The following is a 19,759-nucleotide window of genomic DNA, read 5'->3' on the forward strand; positions in this document are numbered from 1 at the left end:
CAATCTGTTCAAAACTCCCATTTACCACCACAGTCATGACCCAGAAAACAAAGAGAGCCTAGGACCAGCAGCCCCACTACATAATATCCCCTATCTACAGGAAGTATGTAACAGCAGGAAGTCAGTAGGCTCCCGGGAAATGTGTTTTTTAGGGGTAACAGATTTCTAATTATACATACCCCCTGATGATCATTTGGGAGACTAGTCTCTTTAATTGATCATTTAATATAGTCAACTTTTAAATTACAATAATTTGGGGATAAAAGGGAAAAAGAACAAACCAATATTGCTAGGCACATTGACAAAAAGCCAATTAGGGGTCAGTCCCCTTTGGCATAAAAGTATACATACAAAAACAAATGCATTCAACTCCACATAGTTTAAATCACAACATCCCAAAGTTCACTTTGGATCTTCTGGTGCAGCATGTGATCTGTGCAGTCATCTTCATGACATCTTCTCCAAATAGTTCACTTTCTGGATTTGGAGAGGTAGCAAGTTTCTTATCCTAAAATTTCTCTCAAAATAATTTAAACTTTGTATTATAGGATAATCATACATTCCCCCTGAGGAGGATATTGAAAAACACAGGGATCGCTTAGGGATACATGGCTGAGTTATGAGTGAATCAATTAGCAAAAGAAATAAAAAACATAAATCAAAATATCAAAAATCTGTGTATATAAAAATTGCCGAGTAAACAAGAATAAATTTATAATAGACCCTTGTATTAGGGTTCAATTTAATAAATTCATAATAGGCCCTTGTATTAGGGCCCAATTAAAGTAATTTCTATCCCCCAAGTCTGTAAGACAAAATGCAGTAATATTTCACTTACCCATTGGCAGCCAAGACTACAGGAAGTTGTCATACTATAAGAGAGAAAAAAAGGACTTGATTTTTTGTGATAGGGAAGTGTCATTCCCTGGTCTGATTTTACCTTCACTTTCAGGGATAGGGGGTGCCAAGGATAAGAATGAAACTTCAATATTTGTCTGTTAGTATTTCACAAGGAGTGTGTACAAGGCATCCTGTGTCTTAACATATGTCAAGTGCTGCAACGTCTCGTCTCATACTAGGTTCAAGTCCTTTTGTTTTGGCTTAGAAGTTCATCGATCCTAAATGGATTAGTTTGTTCCTTTTGATCTTGTGCTCCTAGGCACTGTGCAGATTCTCCATCAACCCCATTGGGATTGGTTGGTCTCCTTGACCTTGTGCTTCTTGGCACTGCATAATGGCTCTTTTATTCCCCTCTCCTGGAGTCAAACACAATCATTAATCACAGTCCCATAACATTTACCAATAAATGGCAGGTTTCCATAGTCTAAAGCTTTTGGGTATGCTTATGACAAATATATATTTTAGCTTATATTACTATACAATAAAAATGTTAAAGAAAATCTCAATACTAATGACATGTACCTCAAATATAAAAAGGAGAGAAAAAATAAAACTCAAATACTATATTGCAAATGCAAGGATAAACAATAATAATGAAATATTTTTTAAAATAAAAAATATATAGCTTACAATTAGTGACACACTGAGTCAGCCAAGGGGAAGTAAAATACAAAGGTTTCTCACCAAAAAATGAGATCCGTTTCCTTTTTTTAACTTGGCCATGATCCACAGTATGAGTGCAAATGATTTTCACAAAATAGCAGTTTTTATAAAGCAATAGTACAGTAGATAATGCAGGAGGATCAGGAGATCAGGAGCATGAGCAGGAGTAGGAGCATGAGCTTTGAAGAGAGTTTGGGGTTCTCTCTGAGTTAGAGATGGTGGGGGAGAAGGAGAGGGCAGAAAAACCATGACAGGAGAAATGTGACTTTAAAAATTTATCTAGGCTATCTTTAAAAAAATGAGAATTCCTTCTCCAACTTCAGTCATTGCCACTATTGTAAAAATTAAAATTAATCTCAATAATTAAAATATTATATTTTAAGAGATTTATTAATGATCATTAGAAATAAAGGAATACAAAGGAAACAAAATAAAAAACCACATGCCCATGGCTAATCAACATATTCAAAACCCCTGCTTACCATCATAGTCATGACCCAGGAAGTAAAGAGAGCCTGGGACCAGCAACTCCTCTGCATAATATCCCCTGTTTACAGGAAGTACATAATGACAGGAAGTCAGTGAATTACTGATTTCTAATTATACAATTGGAAATAATACAGAGGGGAATGACTCATAGGTAGGAAATATTTATTTTGTTTTAAAAATATTTTATTTTTTCTCAATTCCAAATAAAAACAAAGTTTTAGTATTTATTGTTTTTATTTGAATTCAAATTTTCTCCCTTTTCCCTTTCCCTCCCTCAGTTCCTTCTACCTCTTCCTCTCCTTGAGATATTAAGTATTCTGGTATAGATGTGCAATCTATAAAATTTACATGTGCAATCATGTAAAATATTTTTCTATATTAGACATTTTGTGGAAGATCTCAAACAAAAAAGAAGAAAATTGAAATATGGTATCTTTTGGTCTGCATTCAGACTCTATTAATTCTTTCTCTGAAGGTAGATGGCATTTTTCATCATGAGTCTCTGGGGTTTTTTTGGATTACTTTATTGCTGAGAATAACTAGGTCATTCACATTCATCAAAAATATGTCTGTTACTGTGTATAGTCTTATTTTGGTTCTGTACACTTCACTTTGCATTGATTTGTGTAAATCTTTCAAGGTTTTTCTGAAATCAATAGTCTTCATCATTTCTTATAATCCAACAGTATTTCATTATAATCCTATATTACAACTTGTTCAGCCATTCCTTAATTGATGGACAATGCCTTAATTTCTGATTCTTTGCTACCACAAAAAGAACTACAACAAATATTTTTGTACAGATATGTCCTTTTTCCTTTTATTAAAAAAATCTTTGAGATATAGACCTAGTAGTGGCATTGCTGAATCAAAGGGTATGTATATTTTTAGAGTCCTTTGGGCATAGTTCCAAATTGCTTTCCAGAATGGTTGGATCAGATCACAACTCCACCAACAGTGCATTAGTGCCCTAATTTTCCCACAGCAGAATGGAATATTTTCTTTTGATGATCACAACAATGTAAATAAAAACAACTTAGAAATACTTCAGAACTCTTATCAAAGCAGTGATCAATCTTGACTTCAGAGGAATGAGGATGAATCATACCTTTTCACTCTTGGCAAAGAGGTGATCAACCAGATCAAGGGAGAGATAAACTATAGTCTGAGAGCCAAATTTCATGTTCTACATGTTTTTAAACAGGGGTGAGCTAAGGATGGCTTTTACATTTTTAAATAAAGTTTTATTGTGCTTAAATGTGTCGGAAACATTTTTTGCCTCTCTAAAAGGAGGCTGTGGTCTATATTTGGCCTCTAAGCTACTGTAGTTTCTGACCCCTGAATTATGTAGAATGAGATAAATATTTTTGGATAATTGACAATTTGTTTATTGTTTTTCTTGACTATACTTAATTTTCTTTTTTATGGTCAATGGGAAAGGGAATTTGGGTAGTGAAGATTTGGGTAATGAAGATATGCAAAAAAGAACAGGGATAAAAAGAGCATCGATGAAATACTTAAAACATAGAAGAGAGAAGAATGTTAAGAGGATAGAGAGTAGTTTTGTTACTGTATACTAAATTTAACATACATTTAAAAACAAATTATGTAGCAAAGCTTAGGAATTGGGAATTTAGAGAGTTTGAGGAATTTCATATGAAGGCAGGAGTCAGGGAGAAGAGGAATAAAGTTAGCCAGGACAAGGTTAATGAATGCCAAGTTTGTAAACCTAGCTGTCTAGCTGTCTAGAAGGATATGATTTCCTTGACAGAAATAGGGATATTTGGTAAAGGGGATGAGTGGAGTGTGGATTTGGGGAGAAAGAAAATTATTTCTTGTGGACACGCTCAATATATGGAATGACCAGTTTTAATGTCTCTTCACACAGTGAATGGCTTTTACATTTTTAAATAAAGGATATTATCAGCTCTTGCTTGGACTATAGCAATAATTCCCCAATTAGCCTCCTTTCCTCAGGCATCTCCCCCATTCTAATCTCTTCTCTACACAATTTCCAGAGTGATTTTTTCCCCTCAAGATCATGTTCCTCCTTTGACTATTATTTGTAGGATAAATATAAATTCTGTCCAGCCTATAAAACCCTTTAAAACTTACTGCCCCCACTTAGCTTTATATAAACATTCCCATTCTTTGTACTCTGTGGTCCAGTCAAAAGTGGCCTTATTGTTCCTCATACAACCTGCCATCTCTTACCTCTCTTTCCATAGGCTGTCTCCCATAAGAAGGCACTCCCTCCTCATTGCCACCTTCTTAGAATCCCTTCATTCAAGATTCAGCTCAAGAACCACCTTCTACATAAAACAGTTTCCAACTCCCCTAATTGCCAGTGTCCTCCATCTCAAAACTTCTTGTTTTTCAGTTGTTTCAGTCATGTCTGACTCTGTGACCCCATTTGGGATTTTCTTGGAAAAAGTATTGGAGTAATTTGCCATTTTCTTCTCCAGATCTTTTTATAGATGAGGAAACTGAGGCAAACAGGGTTAAGTGACTTACCCTGGTCACACAGTAAAGTTTCTGAGGCCACTTTTGAATTTGGGAAGATGTGTCTTCTTGACTCCAGGCCCTAGTACTCTTATTCCACTACTACCCAGAATTACCTTGTATTTACTTGGCAAATTTTCAATATATGTGAACATATCTCCTCTGACAAGAATGTAAGGTTCTCGACAGTAGAGATTATATCACTTTAGTGTTTGTGTGTTTCCAATGTCTAGTACATAGTAAATCCTTAATAAATGCTTGGTGGTTTACTGTTTGATAATAGGCATGATATATGATAATAGGCAGTTTGGTGGTACAGTAGCTAGAGTGTGGGATTGGGATACAGTGATTTTTAATTTTGTGTTATCTCCAGGGCTCAATATAGTGCCTTACACATAGTAGGCATTTAATCAATGCTTGTTGAATTTAATTCATTGGATTAGCTAGTATGTTGGGAGGAAACATTTTTCTTGAATTCTCTATTACTGGAGGCCTTCAAATAAAGGGAGAGCTGCTGTTTGTCCAGGATTTCCTTGTGAGAATTCATTATTCACACAGGGGTTGGACTTGGTTGATCTCTAAGATCCTTTCTAAATCTTTAAGATTTTGCCTTTGTTAAAAGCCACACTGCCCTATGATGGGAAGGAAAGAATAACATATTAAACGTTTGTGCTTTTCACTTTCTAGGCTACTGTTACTCAGACACTGGATTGGTTTACAATGGCAAAACAAAGCCAGCACACAGTGACAACTTTCTCAACACCTAGTTGTGTGCTCAGCACTGGGATTCAAAGTAAGCAGAAGTGGCAGATTTCAAAACAATGAAAATGTTGAAGTTTGAGCTATTCTTTAATCTTATCTAATCTCTTATTCTAGTGTTATAGCATGGCATTTTGTGATTTTTTTTTTGAAGATAAAAAGGGGAAAGTCTTCCTTCTCTCCATATTATTATAACATATTTCTTTATCTCCTCAATCAGTCAACTCCTGCTCTTAATGTGAGATTTCTAGGAGACTGGACACATCTTCACTGGGTAGAGGTTCTAAAGAAGGGGTCACTAATCTGGGACCCATGAACTTCTTTTTAAAAGAACTATTTTAATATAATTGGGGTTTTATGCATTTTTAAAAACCTCTTCTGAGAAGGGGCCCATGGGAGATGTATGGCCCCAAAAAGATTAAGAACCCTGATCCTGAGGGAGGGACAACAGTCATGGAAGAGAAGTATAGTATTATTAAAGGTTCAGGTCTAGAAATAATAATATGGGTAGATCTCAACCATTAACCCTATCTCTTTTAATCCCTCTGAGAGAACATAGACTGTACTATAGGCAACTCCACAGCTGTCCAGTACTGTTTATTCCCTTTTGGATTCTTTGCCCTACAACTAACCTGACACCTATTTTTAAGGGAAAACTGATTCTCCTAGCTCATGAGATATGTGATTCCATGAATTCTTTATGCCAGCTTCTAGGACTCTTGAATAAACAAGGTATTCTTTATTACTTAAACCCCACCCCAACCCTCAAAGAAATTTGGGATTATGAGGGGGGGAGAAGGACAAAGAAAACTAGTCGGTAGCAGAGACTGTTTTGTTTGTATCTTTCTATCTCTGCTACTTATGAGTAGTAAGTACTTATATGTTTGTTGAAAGGGTGATAAGAAAGCAGAAGTATCAATGTTACTCCTTACTACAACTTCTATAGTTCTAGTTTGTACTTGGTTTTTACAGAAAAGTGTTTTAAAACTAATGTATAAAAAGCTGTTGTACGAGATGTGAATGCATTCTTGAAAGGAGAAAGCCACATTAATGAGCTCACTGACCTGTTGATCTGTATAGGGAGTTTGTGGATAGGCCTTGTGCTATTCAAAAAGTTTTAAACTTTAAAAACTTAGATTATAAAAGTTATTTTAAAAATCATCTTTCTGGTAAAGGTGACTAAATTTTCTTCTCTTAGCTTGCCATATGAAGAGGCCATGGAGGCCAAATTGATGCCCAGAGAGGTAATCTGTCCCATATATCACCCAATGAAGACTTATCTATCTCCAGAATCAATACTTTTCCCATATTGTCTTTCCAATTATGAAATGGTCATATGTGAACTTAAATTAATATTAAAAAAATTAAATGGGACATGAAATTATATATTGACTTTAGTTGTTGTAATTTAGTTGTCATAAACATAAATATGGTATGTTAAACATTTTGATATATTGTTTCTGTCATATCTACAACAGCCTAAGCTCCTTAAATTTAAAGATTCTTAAGGAATTATATGAAAAAAAAACCTCTCCACATCATCTATATTAAAGCAATTTGAACTAATGGTCTTTTTAATAATTTAATCCAATAGGTAATGAAATGCTTGATGGACATAAGAAGAAAGACAGTGCTGTTCCTGATTCATCATTAGAAGTTTTGGATGAAGGGTCTTTGTCTATTAGAGACACTGCTTCTCAAGCTCTTTTGAGAATATATTTAGAAAGAAAACAGGAGCCTGCTAAGGATTTGAAAGTATTTTTCTCATCAATAGATCACTTTGTACAGTCTTATATAAGATTTGTTACAAAATCAGCTGTATCAACATATACTCAACGGCCTTATAGAGAAGATGAAGCAGACATAAATTTCAATAATGTTGGACAAATAATAATTCTAGAAAATGAGGAGATTGTAGCTGAAAGGAAAATTTCAGATTTTTCTCCTAAAATCAAACCAAAAGAGTTCGATGAGAATGTAGAGCTAGTGAGTTTATGTTCAAAACCCGAAAGCATTGGATCAGAAACCAGAGCTGATTGGTGTATTTCCCATAATACTTATGACATTGGCACCAGGAAGGAGTTTGAAAGATTCAAGAAATTTATGAAAGGGACACAAGGGGAGAAATATCAGTGGCTGTGGATGGATATTGAAAGGTTAAAGGTTCTTAGGGACCCTGGAAGACAGCAGAGGTATTTTTTCCTTTTATTAAATTATTTTTAAAATTTAAAATGTTTATTTGAGCTGTTTTGCCACTAGCTCAATAAATTTTTTGACCCTAAACTAATTGGTGCTCTGGGAAACAATGTTCATTATTTTAAATTGAAATTATTATTATTATTAATACTATATTTCTCTAGCCTTCTGATTTTCATAGTCCACAGATAATAAAAATAATTCACTGAACTTGTAAAATATTTTGTTATGAAGGCTCAACATGCTTTCACATTTTTTGTTTTTATTCCTATAACATTTCTATTGCATAGAATGGAAAAGGTTGTGTTTTCTTTATTTTATAAGTGAAGAAACTCACAGAAAGATAAATGGTTTGTTCAAGAAATAACCATCATTTTGGCTGATAAGAGAACTCTTCTCTCTGATATTCTTTTTTATGTAGTCTTGAGGAGGCTCCTGTTCAGACTAGGATGTTGTTATTTTTTGTGTGTTATTAGAGATCATCATGGTAACTGGGAGTAGTGGCTAGTACCTTGAAAATTTTGGTCTAGTTTTAAATGGACTGTTAAAGTCTTCACTGGGCTGGATCCATGGTGAAGAAATATGAATATTTGTTTCTAGGTTGCAGCTGACTGAAGAATCCTTAGTCTTAACTTCACTGCTACCCTTGATTTCTAATAACTAACTGAGCCAGACCTTTTAGAAAGTGAAGATCGATTTAGATTATCACTCCTATTAAATAAATCTCTAGCCTGAGCAAAAATATTTACCCCTTCCACTGATATATATATATATACATACATATATATACACATGTAAATATATATATATGTTTGTGTATATATATATGTATATATATATAACTTGCAGTTATTTTTTTCCATAGAATCAGTTATACAATAGTATTTCCAAAATGCTTAATTGTGGATCACCAAAAACAAAAACAAAAACAAAAAAACTCTGCTCTATACCACTAAGCGTTTTTAACATGGAAGAGACATTTCTAGAAATGAAGTGTCTTTTATAGTCTTTTTCCTTCAGTTTCCCAGGAACTTAATTTTCAGTATTATCCTCACTCCAATGATAGACTTCCAAGAAATTTTAAAAAGCCCATACTTCTTCCTGACAAAATATTGAGACTCCTGAAATCAAATTTTGATTTTAATATGATTTCTAGACTGTAGAGAGGTTTGAAAATTTTATGGATTTTTCATTAATCTTGATTGTAATGTTATGTTCTGTTTTTCTTTTTATTCTAGACACCTTGAGAAAATGAGAAAAAACTATCTAGTAACTGGCGGAGATTGCTATCTCACTCCAGAAGTCCTAATAAAACTTAATCTAATAGATGGATCTTTTTGGAATGAACCACATTTGAGATGCATTCAATCCGAAATTGTGAAACCTTTACTTCAATATTGGTAGGAAAAACCGAAGGTTGAATTATGACATATAAACAGTTTCTTTAGATACCTTGGGTTTTTAACCATACTTGGGGCCCCAGAGAAGAGAAATCATACAATATCCCAATATCCTACTTAACTCAGTGTTTATCTCTTTGAATCTAACCCTTTTACTCTATCTCTTCAATTTCTATGGCCCTAATACATTTCCCTGCCCATTCTATTCCAAAATATCTTTTTCAATTATTTTAGCTCCATATAAACCAAGTCAGACATAGCCAGACTAGAATCTCTTCTGCCAGGACTTTTGAGGTTTTATTTTGTCATTATCAACCATTTCCTTACTCATTATAATATCTTTTTCCTGGACGGTCAGTCAATATTTTTGTTGAATAATGTTTGGAGTGTACATTGCTAGAAACTTTTGATAAATTTAAAGGGAATGGGGCAGCTAGAGGGTTCAGGGTTAGAGGCAGGAAGCTCTGGTGTAACTCTGAACTCAGATACCTCCTAGTTGTGTGAGCCTGGACAAGTCACTTAACTCCAGTTGGCTAAGCCTTACTGCTCTTTTGCCTTGGCATCAGTACTTACTATAAATTCTAAGACAAGGTAAGAGTTTAAAAAATTTTTAAAGATTAATAAATTAGGCTGACAGCTTAATTAAAAAGACAATATATATTCATAAAATTACATACCAAAGAAAAACATGGAATGAGATGTAATCAACTAGGAATGACCATCAATCAAACAATAAGCATTTATTTGCTATCTACTATATTTTAGACATTTACTAGCTTCTAGTGATACAAAAGTTAAAAAAATTGACTGTGCATTTAAGGAGCTTACAGATATACTTGGGGAAGACAGCATATTTCAATCACTGAATCAATCAATAAGCATTTATTGGTGCCTGCTATGTTCCAAGCATTGTGGTACATACTAGGAATACAAATCCAAGGAATGAAACAACCTTTCCTCCCAAGGGGCTTACATTCTGCACCAGGAGAGACATTTACATAAATAATTATTGACTGGAATGAGAGTGGGGGATCATTAGAGGAAGGCTTCTGGAAGGGGAGTGATGTTATTGAGTTGAGCTTTCTAGGAATGAAACTACCTCCCTACTGAAAGAAAGGCTATTGAAAGGACTGGCAGATATGACAGCAAAATCACGTGAAAAATCATGCAGAATGGAGAAGGAACACCAGGAGGAGGGTGACTTTTGTCTTGATTTTCTGAAAAAGCCATTGAACTTGACTTTAATTCCTAACAACATTGAACATGTTAGTAAAGTGATAGTTAGTGACTATCTTGAAAAGAACAGTGGTCATAAAGAACCAGGAGTGGCTTCCATAAGAATGGGCCATGCTAATACAAACCCATTCCCTTATAATCTTAGCAGTTTATAAGAATGCTATAGGAAACAGTGTATCTAGATTTTAGCAAAGTATTTGATTATATCTCATGCCATTTTATGGAGAAGAATTAGAACTATCCCAAAGTGGAATGGGCTGTCTTCACAGTCAGTGGATTCCTTGTCACCTGAAAGGTTGTTTGTTTTTTTAACCCTTACCTTCCAGCATAGAATCAATACTGTGTAATGGTTCCAAGGCAGAAGAATGGTAAGGGCTAGGCAATGGAGGTTAAGTGACTTGCCCAGGGTCACACAGCTAGGAAGTGTCTGAGGTCAGATTTGAACTCAGGACATCCCATTGCTGGGCATGACTCTCAATCCACTGAGCCACCACTTAGCTGCACCCCCCAATCCCTTTCATTTTAAAGATGAATTATCCGAGACCTCCTGAGATGAAATAACTTTCCCAATACCATATAGGTAATAGTGACAGAGCTGTATTTGAACCTAGGACCCCTGATTGTAAATCTTTTGCATTTTCCATTGTAGCACGCTACCTTGTAGAAAATAAGGGGTTGAGGGCAGCTTAGATGGCTTAGTGGGCAGAGAACTAGACCTAGAGATGGGAGGTCATGGGTTCAAATATGACCTCAGACACTTTCTAGCTTGGGGGCAAATCACTTAATCTCAATTATCTAGTCCTTAGTACTCTTCCTGCCTTGGAATCCAATACTTAGCATTGATTCTTACATGGAAGGTTAGGATTTGAAAAAAGGTGGGGGGGCAGTTAGGGATGACTTTGGTAATTGGTATATTGGGGCTAATGTAAATTTTGTAGATTTTCAAAAATGTTTTTTGTGACCATAAATATGGAGTCTTTGGTTAAGACCTTCTTAAAGTTGTCTTTCTTCCAACAGGGGACCTAGGTTCTGTGTAACACATTCATATGAATTAAAAAATGCTAGTGCTGTGCTGAAATTCTGGCATTCCCGCCAAGATCAACCAAGGAAAGATATTGATCCTTTCCCACAAATGGTCACACTTTTACCCTTAAGACCTAAGTCTTGCATTCCACTGGTAGGTTGGACTATTGTGCTCATTATTGTGAAGTTTGTGATAAAAATCTATGTTTGGTTTATATATAACTATATTTTTATAAAGAGCTTAATCATAAATAATTATCTTAATAGTGTATATCTTGAAATGATTATTTTAAATTTTTTTCCATGTTTCCATGATTCATTTCATTTCTCTTCCTTTTTTTCTCTCCCCTCCCAGAGCCAACAAGCAATTCCACTGGTTTGTATAAATGCTATCACTTGATACCTATTTTTATTTATTTTTGTGATAGAGCAACTTTTTAAAGCCTAAACCCCAAATCACATACCCATATATACAAGTGATAAGTGATGTCATATTTTGCTTTTGCATTTCTTCTCCCATAGTTCTCTCTCTCAATGTGGATAGCATTCTTTTACATAAGTCCTTCAGAAGTGTCCTGGCTTGTTGCATTGCTACTAGTAGCAAAGTCCATTACATTGGATTGTTCCACAATGTTTTACTTTCTGTGTACAGTATTCTTCTGGTTCTACTCATTTCACTCTGCATCAGTTAATTGAGTTTCTCCCAGTTCATATAGAAAACCTCCATATAATCAATCCTTACAGCACAATAATATTCCATCACCATCATAAACCACAATTTGTTCAGTCATTCCCCAGTTGAAGGGCAATCCCTCATTTTCCAATTTTTTACCACCACAAAAAGCACAGATATAAATATTTTTGTATAAACGGCCATTTCAATTTTTAAAAAATCTTTTTGGGGTACAAACCTAGTAGTGATATATAGTTGGATCAAAAGGCATGTAATCTTTTAAAGCCCTTTGGTCATAATTCCAAATTGCCTTCCAGAATGGTCAGATCAATTCACAACTCCACCAGCAATGTATCAGTGTCCCAATTTTTGCCACATGGTCTCCTCCAACATTTATTATTTTCTTTTACTGTCATATTGGCCAATCTGGTAGGTGTGAGGTGGTATCTCATAGTTGTTTTGATTTTCATTCCTCTAATCAGGAGGAATTTAGAACACTTTTTCATGTGATTATTGATAGTTTTAATATCTTTATCTGAAAACTGCCTATTCATATCCCTTGATCATTTGTCAATTGGGGAATGGCTTGATTTCTTGCAATTTTGACTTAGTTGTTTGTATATTTGAGAAATTCAACCTTTGTCAGAGAATTTTGTTATAATTTCTTTTTCAGTTTCTTGCTTCCTTTTTAAATTTTGGTTGCATTTGGTTTTGTTTATACAAAAGTGTTTTAATTTAATATAATTAAAATTATTCACTTTACATTTTGTAATGTTCTCTATCTCTTGTTTGGGCTTAAATTCTTACCTTTCCCATAGATCTGACAGGTTTACTATTCCTATGTTCATCTAATTTATTTATAATTTCACTCTTTATTTAAGTCATTTACCCATTTTGAATTTATCTCGGTATAGGGTGTGAGATGTTGATCTAAACCTAATTTTTCCCATGCTGTTTTTCAATTTTTCCAGCAGTTTTTTGTCACATAGTGAGTTATTATCCCAAAATCTAGGATCAGGAATTTATTGAATATAGCTTACTGAGGTCATTTATCTCTAGTCGATACCATTGATCTCCACCCCCCTTTCTATCTCTTAGCCAGTACCATATTGTTTTGATGATCACTGTTTTATAGCACAGTATTGCTAGGCCACTATCCTTCACATTTTTTTCATTAGTTCCCTTGATATTCTTGATCTTTTATTCTTCCAGCTGAATTTAGTTATATTTTTTTCTAATTTTATAAAAAGATGTTTTTGGTAGTTTGGTAGGTCTGGCACTGAATAAGTAAATTAATATAGGTAGGATTGTCATTGTCAATTATATTAGGTCCTTCCCATGAGCAAATAAAATTTTTTCAATTATTTAGATCTAGTTTTAATTGTGTGAAAAAGTATTTCATAATTATGTTCATAAAATTCCTGTGTTTGTCTTGGCAGATAGATTCCCAAATATTTTAGATTGTCTAAAATGATTTTAAATGGAGTTTCTCTTTCTAACTCCTGCTGCTGAGTTTCATTGGAAATATATAGAAATACTAATGATTGATATGGGTTTATTTTGTAGCCTGCAACTTTGCCAAAGTTATTATTTCCACTAGCTTTTTAGTTGATCTTCTAGGATTCTTTAAGTATATCATCATGTCATCTACTAAGAGTGATAGTTTAGTTCTCTCATTGACTACTTTAATCCCTTCAATTTTTTTTTCTTCTCTAATTGCTACCACCAGCATTTCTAGTACAATATTAAATAATGGTGATAATGGGCATCCTTGATTCACTCCTGATCTCACTGGAAAGACTTCTAACTTATTCCCATTGAAGATATTTGCTGATGGTTTTAAATAAATACTGCTTATTATTTTAAGGAAAGACTATTTTATTCCTGTCATGCTTTTTATGCAACTATTGAGTTAATCAGGTGTTAGTTTGGTTGTTATGGTCAATTATATTGACGGTCTTCCTATTATTGAACTAGCCTTACATTTCTGATATAAATCTGGCCTGATCATAGTTATTAGTCCTTGTGATAACTTGCTGTAGTCTCATTGCTAATATTTTTATAAGATTTTTGCATCTATGTTCATTAAGGAGATTGGTCTCTAGTTTTTTTTCTCTGTTTTTGGTCTGCCTGGCTTAGGTACAGGTACCATATTTGTGTCACAAAAAGATTGGTAAGTCTCCTTTGCTTATTTTGTCAAATAGTTTGTATAGTGTTGGAATTAATTATTCTTTAAATATTTGATAGATTTCACTTGTGAATCCATCTGCCTCTGAGGATTTTTTCTTAAGGATTTTTTCTTCGGGAAGTTCTTAATGGTGTGTTCATTTTCTTTCTCTGAGAAGGGATTATTTAAGTATTCTATTTCCTCTTTTGTCAATCTAGGCAGTTTATATTTTTGTCACTATTCATCCATTTCACCTAGATTGTCACTTATTGTCATATAATTGGGCAAAATAGTTCTTAATGATTAATTTCCAGTGAGTTCATTCTTTTCATTTCTGATACTGTTAATTTGATTCTCTTTCTTTTTTAAAATTAGATTAACCAGTACTTTATTTTATGTTCTTTTTCAAAGAACCAGCTCCTTGTCTTATTTATTAGTTCAACAGTTCTTTTACTTTGCATTTTATTAATTTCTCCTTTAATTTTTAGGATTTCCAATTTAGTTTTTATCTGGGGATTTTTAATTGGTTCTTTTTATAGTTTTTTTTTCTTACCTTGCATGCCCTATTTATTGATCTCCTCCCTCTCACTTTTATTGATATAGGTACTTAGGGATATAAATTGTCCTAAGTACTGCTTTGGCTGTATCCCATAGAGTTTAATATGTTGTGTCTTCATTGTAATTGTCTTTAATGAAATCAGTAATTGTTTCTTTAATTTGTTTTTTGACCCACAAGTTTTGAAGAATTAAATTATTTTGTTTCTAATTAATTTTAAATTTGCCTCTCAATGAGCCTTTATTAATTATAATTTTTATTGCATTTTGATTTAGAAAAGTTTCATTTATTATTTCTGTTTTTCTGCATTTGTTTGTGATGTTTTTAGTAGTGTAATGGTAGTCTCTCAGTGACCAAGAATGACTATTGTCTTTGTGCATTATCATCTACGGTGTACCCTCATGTGGCTTTGAAGTCCAAAGGCTGAGGCGTAAAGTTTGTGGCTCATGGGGCATGGGACGCCAATTGTTACGGGAGGTGCAGTTGTGGCCTGGTGTCTGCGTTCATGTGCAGCGGCAAGACGTCGACGTCGTTCATCTTCAAAGGTGGCAGCGGCATGGTTAATGTGGGTTCACCAGCTGCTTCTGACAGAGGCAGCAAGTTCTAGTTGCTTTGGTGTAATGCCAGCCCACTTCAAGTTTGACTTTAGCTGATCCTTGTATCTTTTCTTTGGTCGGCCTTGTTTCCTGAGTTCAGCTAACAGTTCACCATAGAATACCTGCCTTGGTATTCGCTGTGGGTCCATGCAGATGATGTGTCCAGACCATCGTAGCTGGGTTTTGAGGACCATTACTTCGATGCTGATGGAGTTGGCTCTGTTGAGTACTTCCTGGTTGGTGATACGGTCCTGCCATCGGATCCTCATGATTGACCGGACAGAGCGTTGGTGGAATTGCTCCAGCTGTTTCATGTGTTTCCGGTACAGTGTCCATGTCTTACAACTGTACAGGAGCGAGCTGAGGACCACTGCGTTGTACGCTTTGAGCTTCATTGTAGTGCTTACACCTCTGTGTTGGAGGACTTTGGAGCGCAGCCACCCGAGTGTCTGGCTGGCCCTTTGGATCCTGGCATTAATCTCGTGGTCTAGGGACCCGTCGTTGGCGATGGTGCTGCCCAGGTACTTGAAAGTGTTGATGTTAGAAAGCTGCGTGCCATCGATTGTAATGCACAGCTGGTTAGTTGGCCTCCCTGGTGCAGGTTAGAACCACACCTCTGTTTTGCTGAGGCTGATAGTCAAGCCAAACAGTTTTGTTGCGGTAGAGAACCTGTCCACAATGGTTTGGAGATGATTTTCTTGGTGGGCCATGAGAGCACAGTCATTTGGGAAGAGAGCTTCCAGGATGAGTCTCTCTGTTGTCTTTGTTTTTGCAGTCAGGCGGCAAAGGTCGAATAGTGAGCCATCCAGTGGGTATTTGATGTAGACGCCCAGGTCTAGATCCATCACAGCATGTCGTAATACTTGGGTGAAAAATAGGTTGAATAGTACCAGAGCAAGGATACAGCCTTGTTTCACGCCATTGGAGATGTTAAAGCGATCGGAAGTCTCTCCACCAAATAGGACATCCCCTGTCATGTCGACATGAAAGAGCTGGATCGGTTTGACAAATTTTGCTGAGCAGCCGAGCTTGCTAAGGATCACCCAAAATGAGTTCCTGTTCACTGTGTTGAACGCCTTTGTCATGTCTATGAAGACAATGTAGAGGCTCAGGTTCTGCTCAAGGCATTTTTCCTGCATCTGCCTCACCATGAAGACCATGTCGATGGTGCTACGATCTGGTCGGAAGCCACATTGTGATTCAGGCAGGTTCTGCTCTGAAACAGATGACAGGAGTCTGTTGAGTATAACATGGGCGAGGATCTTTCCAGCAGTGGAGAGTAGTGAGATGCCTCTGTAGTTGTCACAGGCTGCTCATGCACCTTTGTTCTCGGTCAGTCTTTTTATATGTACCATATACTGTTCCCTATTCAATTTTCTCCAGATACCTATTAACTCTAATTTTTCTAACATTTCATTCACTTAACTTATTTATTTTTTTGGGTTAGATTTATCTAGTTCTGAAAGGGGAAGATTAAGGTCACTCATTTAGTATAGTTTTACTATCTATTTCTTTCTTAAACACTTTTAGTTTCTCCTTTAAAATTCTGGATACTGGGGGCAGCTGGGTAGTTCAGTGGATTGAGAGCCAGGCCTAAAGACGGAAGGTCCTAGGTTCAAATTTGACCTCAGACACTTCCCAACTGTGTGACCTTGGGCAAGTCACTTGAACCCCCATTGCCTAGCCCTTACCACTCTTCTGCCTTGGAGTCAATACACAGTATTGACTCCAAGACAGAAGGTAAGGGTTTTAAAAAATAAAATTAAATTAAAAAAATAAAATTTTGGATACTATACCATGTGGTACATATATGTTAAGTACTGATATTTCTTCATTATTTATGCTGCCTTTTATCAAGATGTAATTACCTGCCTTATCTTTTTTAATCAGATCTATTTTTGCTTTAGCTTTATCTGAGATCATGAGTGTTACTCCTGCCTTCTTCATTTGGGTTGCAGCCCAATAGCTTCTGCTGCAGCCTCTTACCTTTACCCTTCGTGTGTCCACTTACCTCAAATGTATTTCGTGTAAACAAAATATGGTAGGATTCTGATTTTTAATCCATTCTGCCATCCACTTCCATTTTTGGGGTGAGTTCATCCCATTTATATTCACAGTTATGATTACCGTCTGTGTATTCCCCTCCATTTTGATTTCCTCCTTTAATACTGACCCTTCTCCTTTCACTCTTTCCCTCCCCTCCAGCATTTTGTTTTTAGTCAGTCTCCCTCCTTTCCCCTCCCTTATTACTCCCCTTTCCTCCTCCTCCCCCCTTCTTATTCCCCTCTCACTATAGATCCTTTCCCCTCCCTTATTACTCCCCTTTCCTCCTTCTCCCTTCTTATTCCCCTCTCACTATAGATCCTTTTGATCTACCCCCCCAACCTCTCCCTCCCATGTATTATTCCCCTCCTCACCACCCTATTTCTTATTCCCCTTCTACTTCTCTACAGGGTAAGTTACAATTATATAACCCAATAAATCTGGCTGTTCTTCCTTCTCTGAGCCAATTCCAATGAGAGTATGGTTTAAGTGTTACCCATCACCCAATCTCTTCCTCTCCGTTCCATTGTATTGGTCTTCTTCCCTCCACCCCCTTGCTTCTTTATGTGATATATTTTACCTCATTTTACATCACTTTTCCCATTTCTCTTTTTATTGTCCTCTTTTTCACCACTAATTTTATTTTTTTACATCATCCTAAACAGCTTACTACCACAACCTCTGTGTAGAGTTCTACTATGATAATGATAAAAATTTTTCAGAATTACAGGTATCATCTTTCCATATAAGAATATAAGCCATCTGACCTTATTGAAGCCCTTAATTTTTTTCCCTTTCTTATGAATTTTGTATTTTGGCATCAAATTTTCAATTTAAGTCTGGTCTTTTCTTTAGGAATGCTTGAAAATCTATTATATTAAATAATCATACTTTTCTTGAAAAAATATAGTCAGTTTTTCTGGGGGTAGTTGATTCTTGTTTTTATAATCCCAGCTCTCTTGCTTTCCAGAATATCATATTCCAAGTCTTTCAATCCTTCAATGTGGGAACTGCTAGATCCTGTGTAATCCTAACTCAGAGCTTCATGATATCTGAATTGTTTCTTTCTAGCTGCTTGTAATATTTTCTCCTTGGCCTGAAAGCACTTGGACTTGGCTATAAATGTTCCTGGGAATTGTCATTTAGGGATTAAATGCAGAAGGTTACCTGTGAATTCTTTCATATCTCTATTTTACCCTCTTGTTCAAGAATATCATGGAAGTTTTCTTGGATAATATCCTGTAATGTGATGGCTAGGCTTTTTTTTTGTCATGACTTTTGGTTATCCCAATAATTCTTATATTGTCTCTCCTGAATCTATTTTCTAGTTCAGTTGTTTTTTTTAATGAGGTATTTCTCACTTTCTTCTATTTTTTCATTCTTTTGATTTTGTATTAGTGTTTCTTGATGTTGCATGAAACTATTAGCTTTTATTTGCCCTGCTCTAATTTTTAAAGACTGAATTTCTTCCATAACATTTTCATACTCCTTTTCCATTTGGTCCATTTTTCTTTTCAAGCAATTTTTTTCTTCCTTTGACTTTTTTGCCTCATTTTCCATTGGTCAATTCTGGCTTTTAAAACATTGTTTTCTTGTCTTAATTCATGTGCCTCTATTTCCAAATGACCAATTTTGTTTTTTAAGGTGTTGTTTTCCTTTTCCCATTTTTCTTAAACCTGTCTTTCTTAATTTTTAAATTTCTTTTTGAGCTCTTCCAGAGCCTGAGTCCAATTACTTGGGTTTTTTTGAGATTTTGCTTGAAGTTCCTTTGATCCTGTCATCTCCTATTGCTTCTATTCTTTGGTCTTTATCCCCATAGAAATTTTCAATCATTACCTTCTTTTTTCCTGTTGTTTACTAATCCCCCACCCATTGTGGACTGTAAACTAGCCCCTCCCTTGGTTTACAGGACCAGGGTTTTTGAGCTGCTCTGCCCTGGAGTAGAATTTTCAATCTTCTCTCTTCTTTGCTGGTATACTGGATTAGACTGATTGTGCTAACCTGCAGAGCTAATTTGCCCTGGGGCCAAATCTTTTTCCATAGCCAGCCACTTGGGAAGGCCAAGAGTACCCAGCCAGATAGATCCCCTAAATTCCTCCCTGCCAACTGCAGTCAGAGTATTGGACCTCACATGGTGGATCTGAGGAGCTCCTTCACGGTTGCATTTCCTGCCCTATGATCCCATAATCAGCCTGCATCTAATCACAGGTCTTAGTGTGGTAGGTGGTGGGAGGGATAGTTCAGCAAGCCCAGTCTTATTCCTGGTTTTTCCTATACATCATGCCTACCTTTCAAGTTAGATTCAGCAGGAGAGTCCTGTGACTCTGTCTTGTTTTGTTTTTTTTTTAAACCCTTACCTTTTGTCTTGGAATCAGTACTATGTACTAGTTCTAAGGCAGAAGAGAGGTAAGGGCTAAGCAATGGGGGTTGTGACGTTCCCAGGGTCACACAGTTAAGAAGTCTCTAAGGCCAGATTTGAACCTAGGACTTCCCAACTCTAGGCCTTGTTCTCAATCCACTGCACCACCTTCCTGCCTCCAACTCTGTCTTATTATT

General features: G+C 35.7%; 1 protein-coding gene across 8 annotated transcripts in view; it reads left to right on the plus strand.

Moving 5' to 3' along the window:
- RGS22 (regulator of G protein signaling 22) overlaps nt 1–19,759 on the plus strand; it is a 179,188-nt gene that overhangs the window by 54,386 nt on the left and 105,043 nt on the right. For all 8 annotated transcript variants that reach the window (XR_008917546.1, XR_008917547.1, XR_008917549.1 and 5 more), the window contains 4 exons: nt 5,242–5,347; nt 6,908–7,505; nt 8,748–8,909; nt 11,163–11,322. Coding sequence is in view for 2 of the 8 variants with exons in the window: in XM_056823271.1 (XP_056679249.1) it covers nt 5,242–5,347; nt 6,908–7,505; nt 8,748–8,909; nt 11,163–11,322 (1,026 nt within the window). In the remaining 6 variants the exon portion in view is untranslated. The remainder of the gene's footprint in view (nt 1–5,241; nt 5,348–6,907; nt 7,506–8,747; nt 8,910–11,162; nt 11,323–19,759) is intronic.

Source organism: Monodelphis domestica, chromosome 3 (genome assembly GCF_027887165.1).
Source record: "Monodelphis domestica isolate mMonDom1 chromosome 3, mMonDom1.pri, whole genome shotgun sequence".
Lineage (NCBI taxonomy): Eukaryota > Metazoa > Chordata > Mammalia > Didelphimorphia > Didelphidae > Monodelphis > Monodelphis domestica.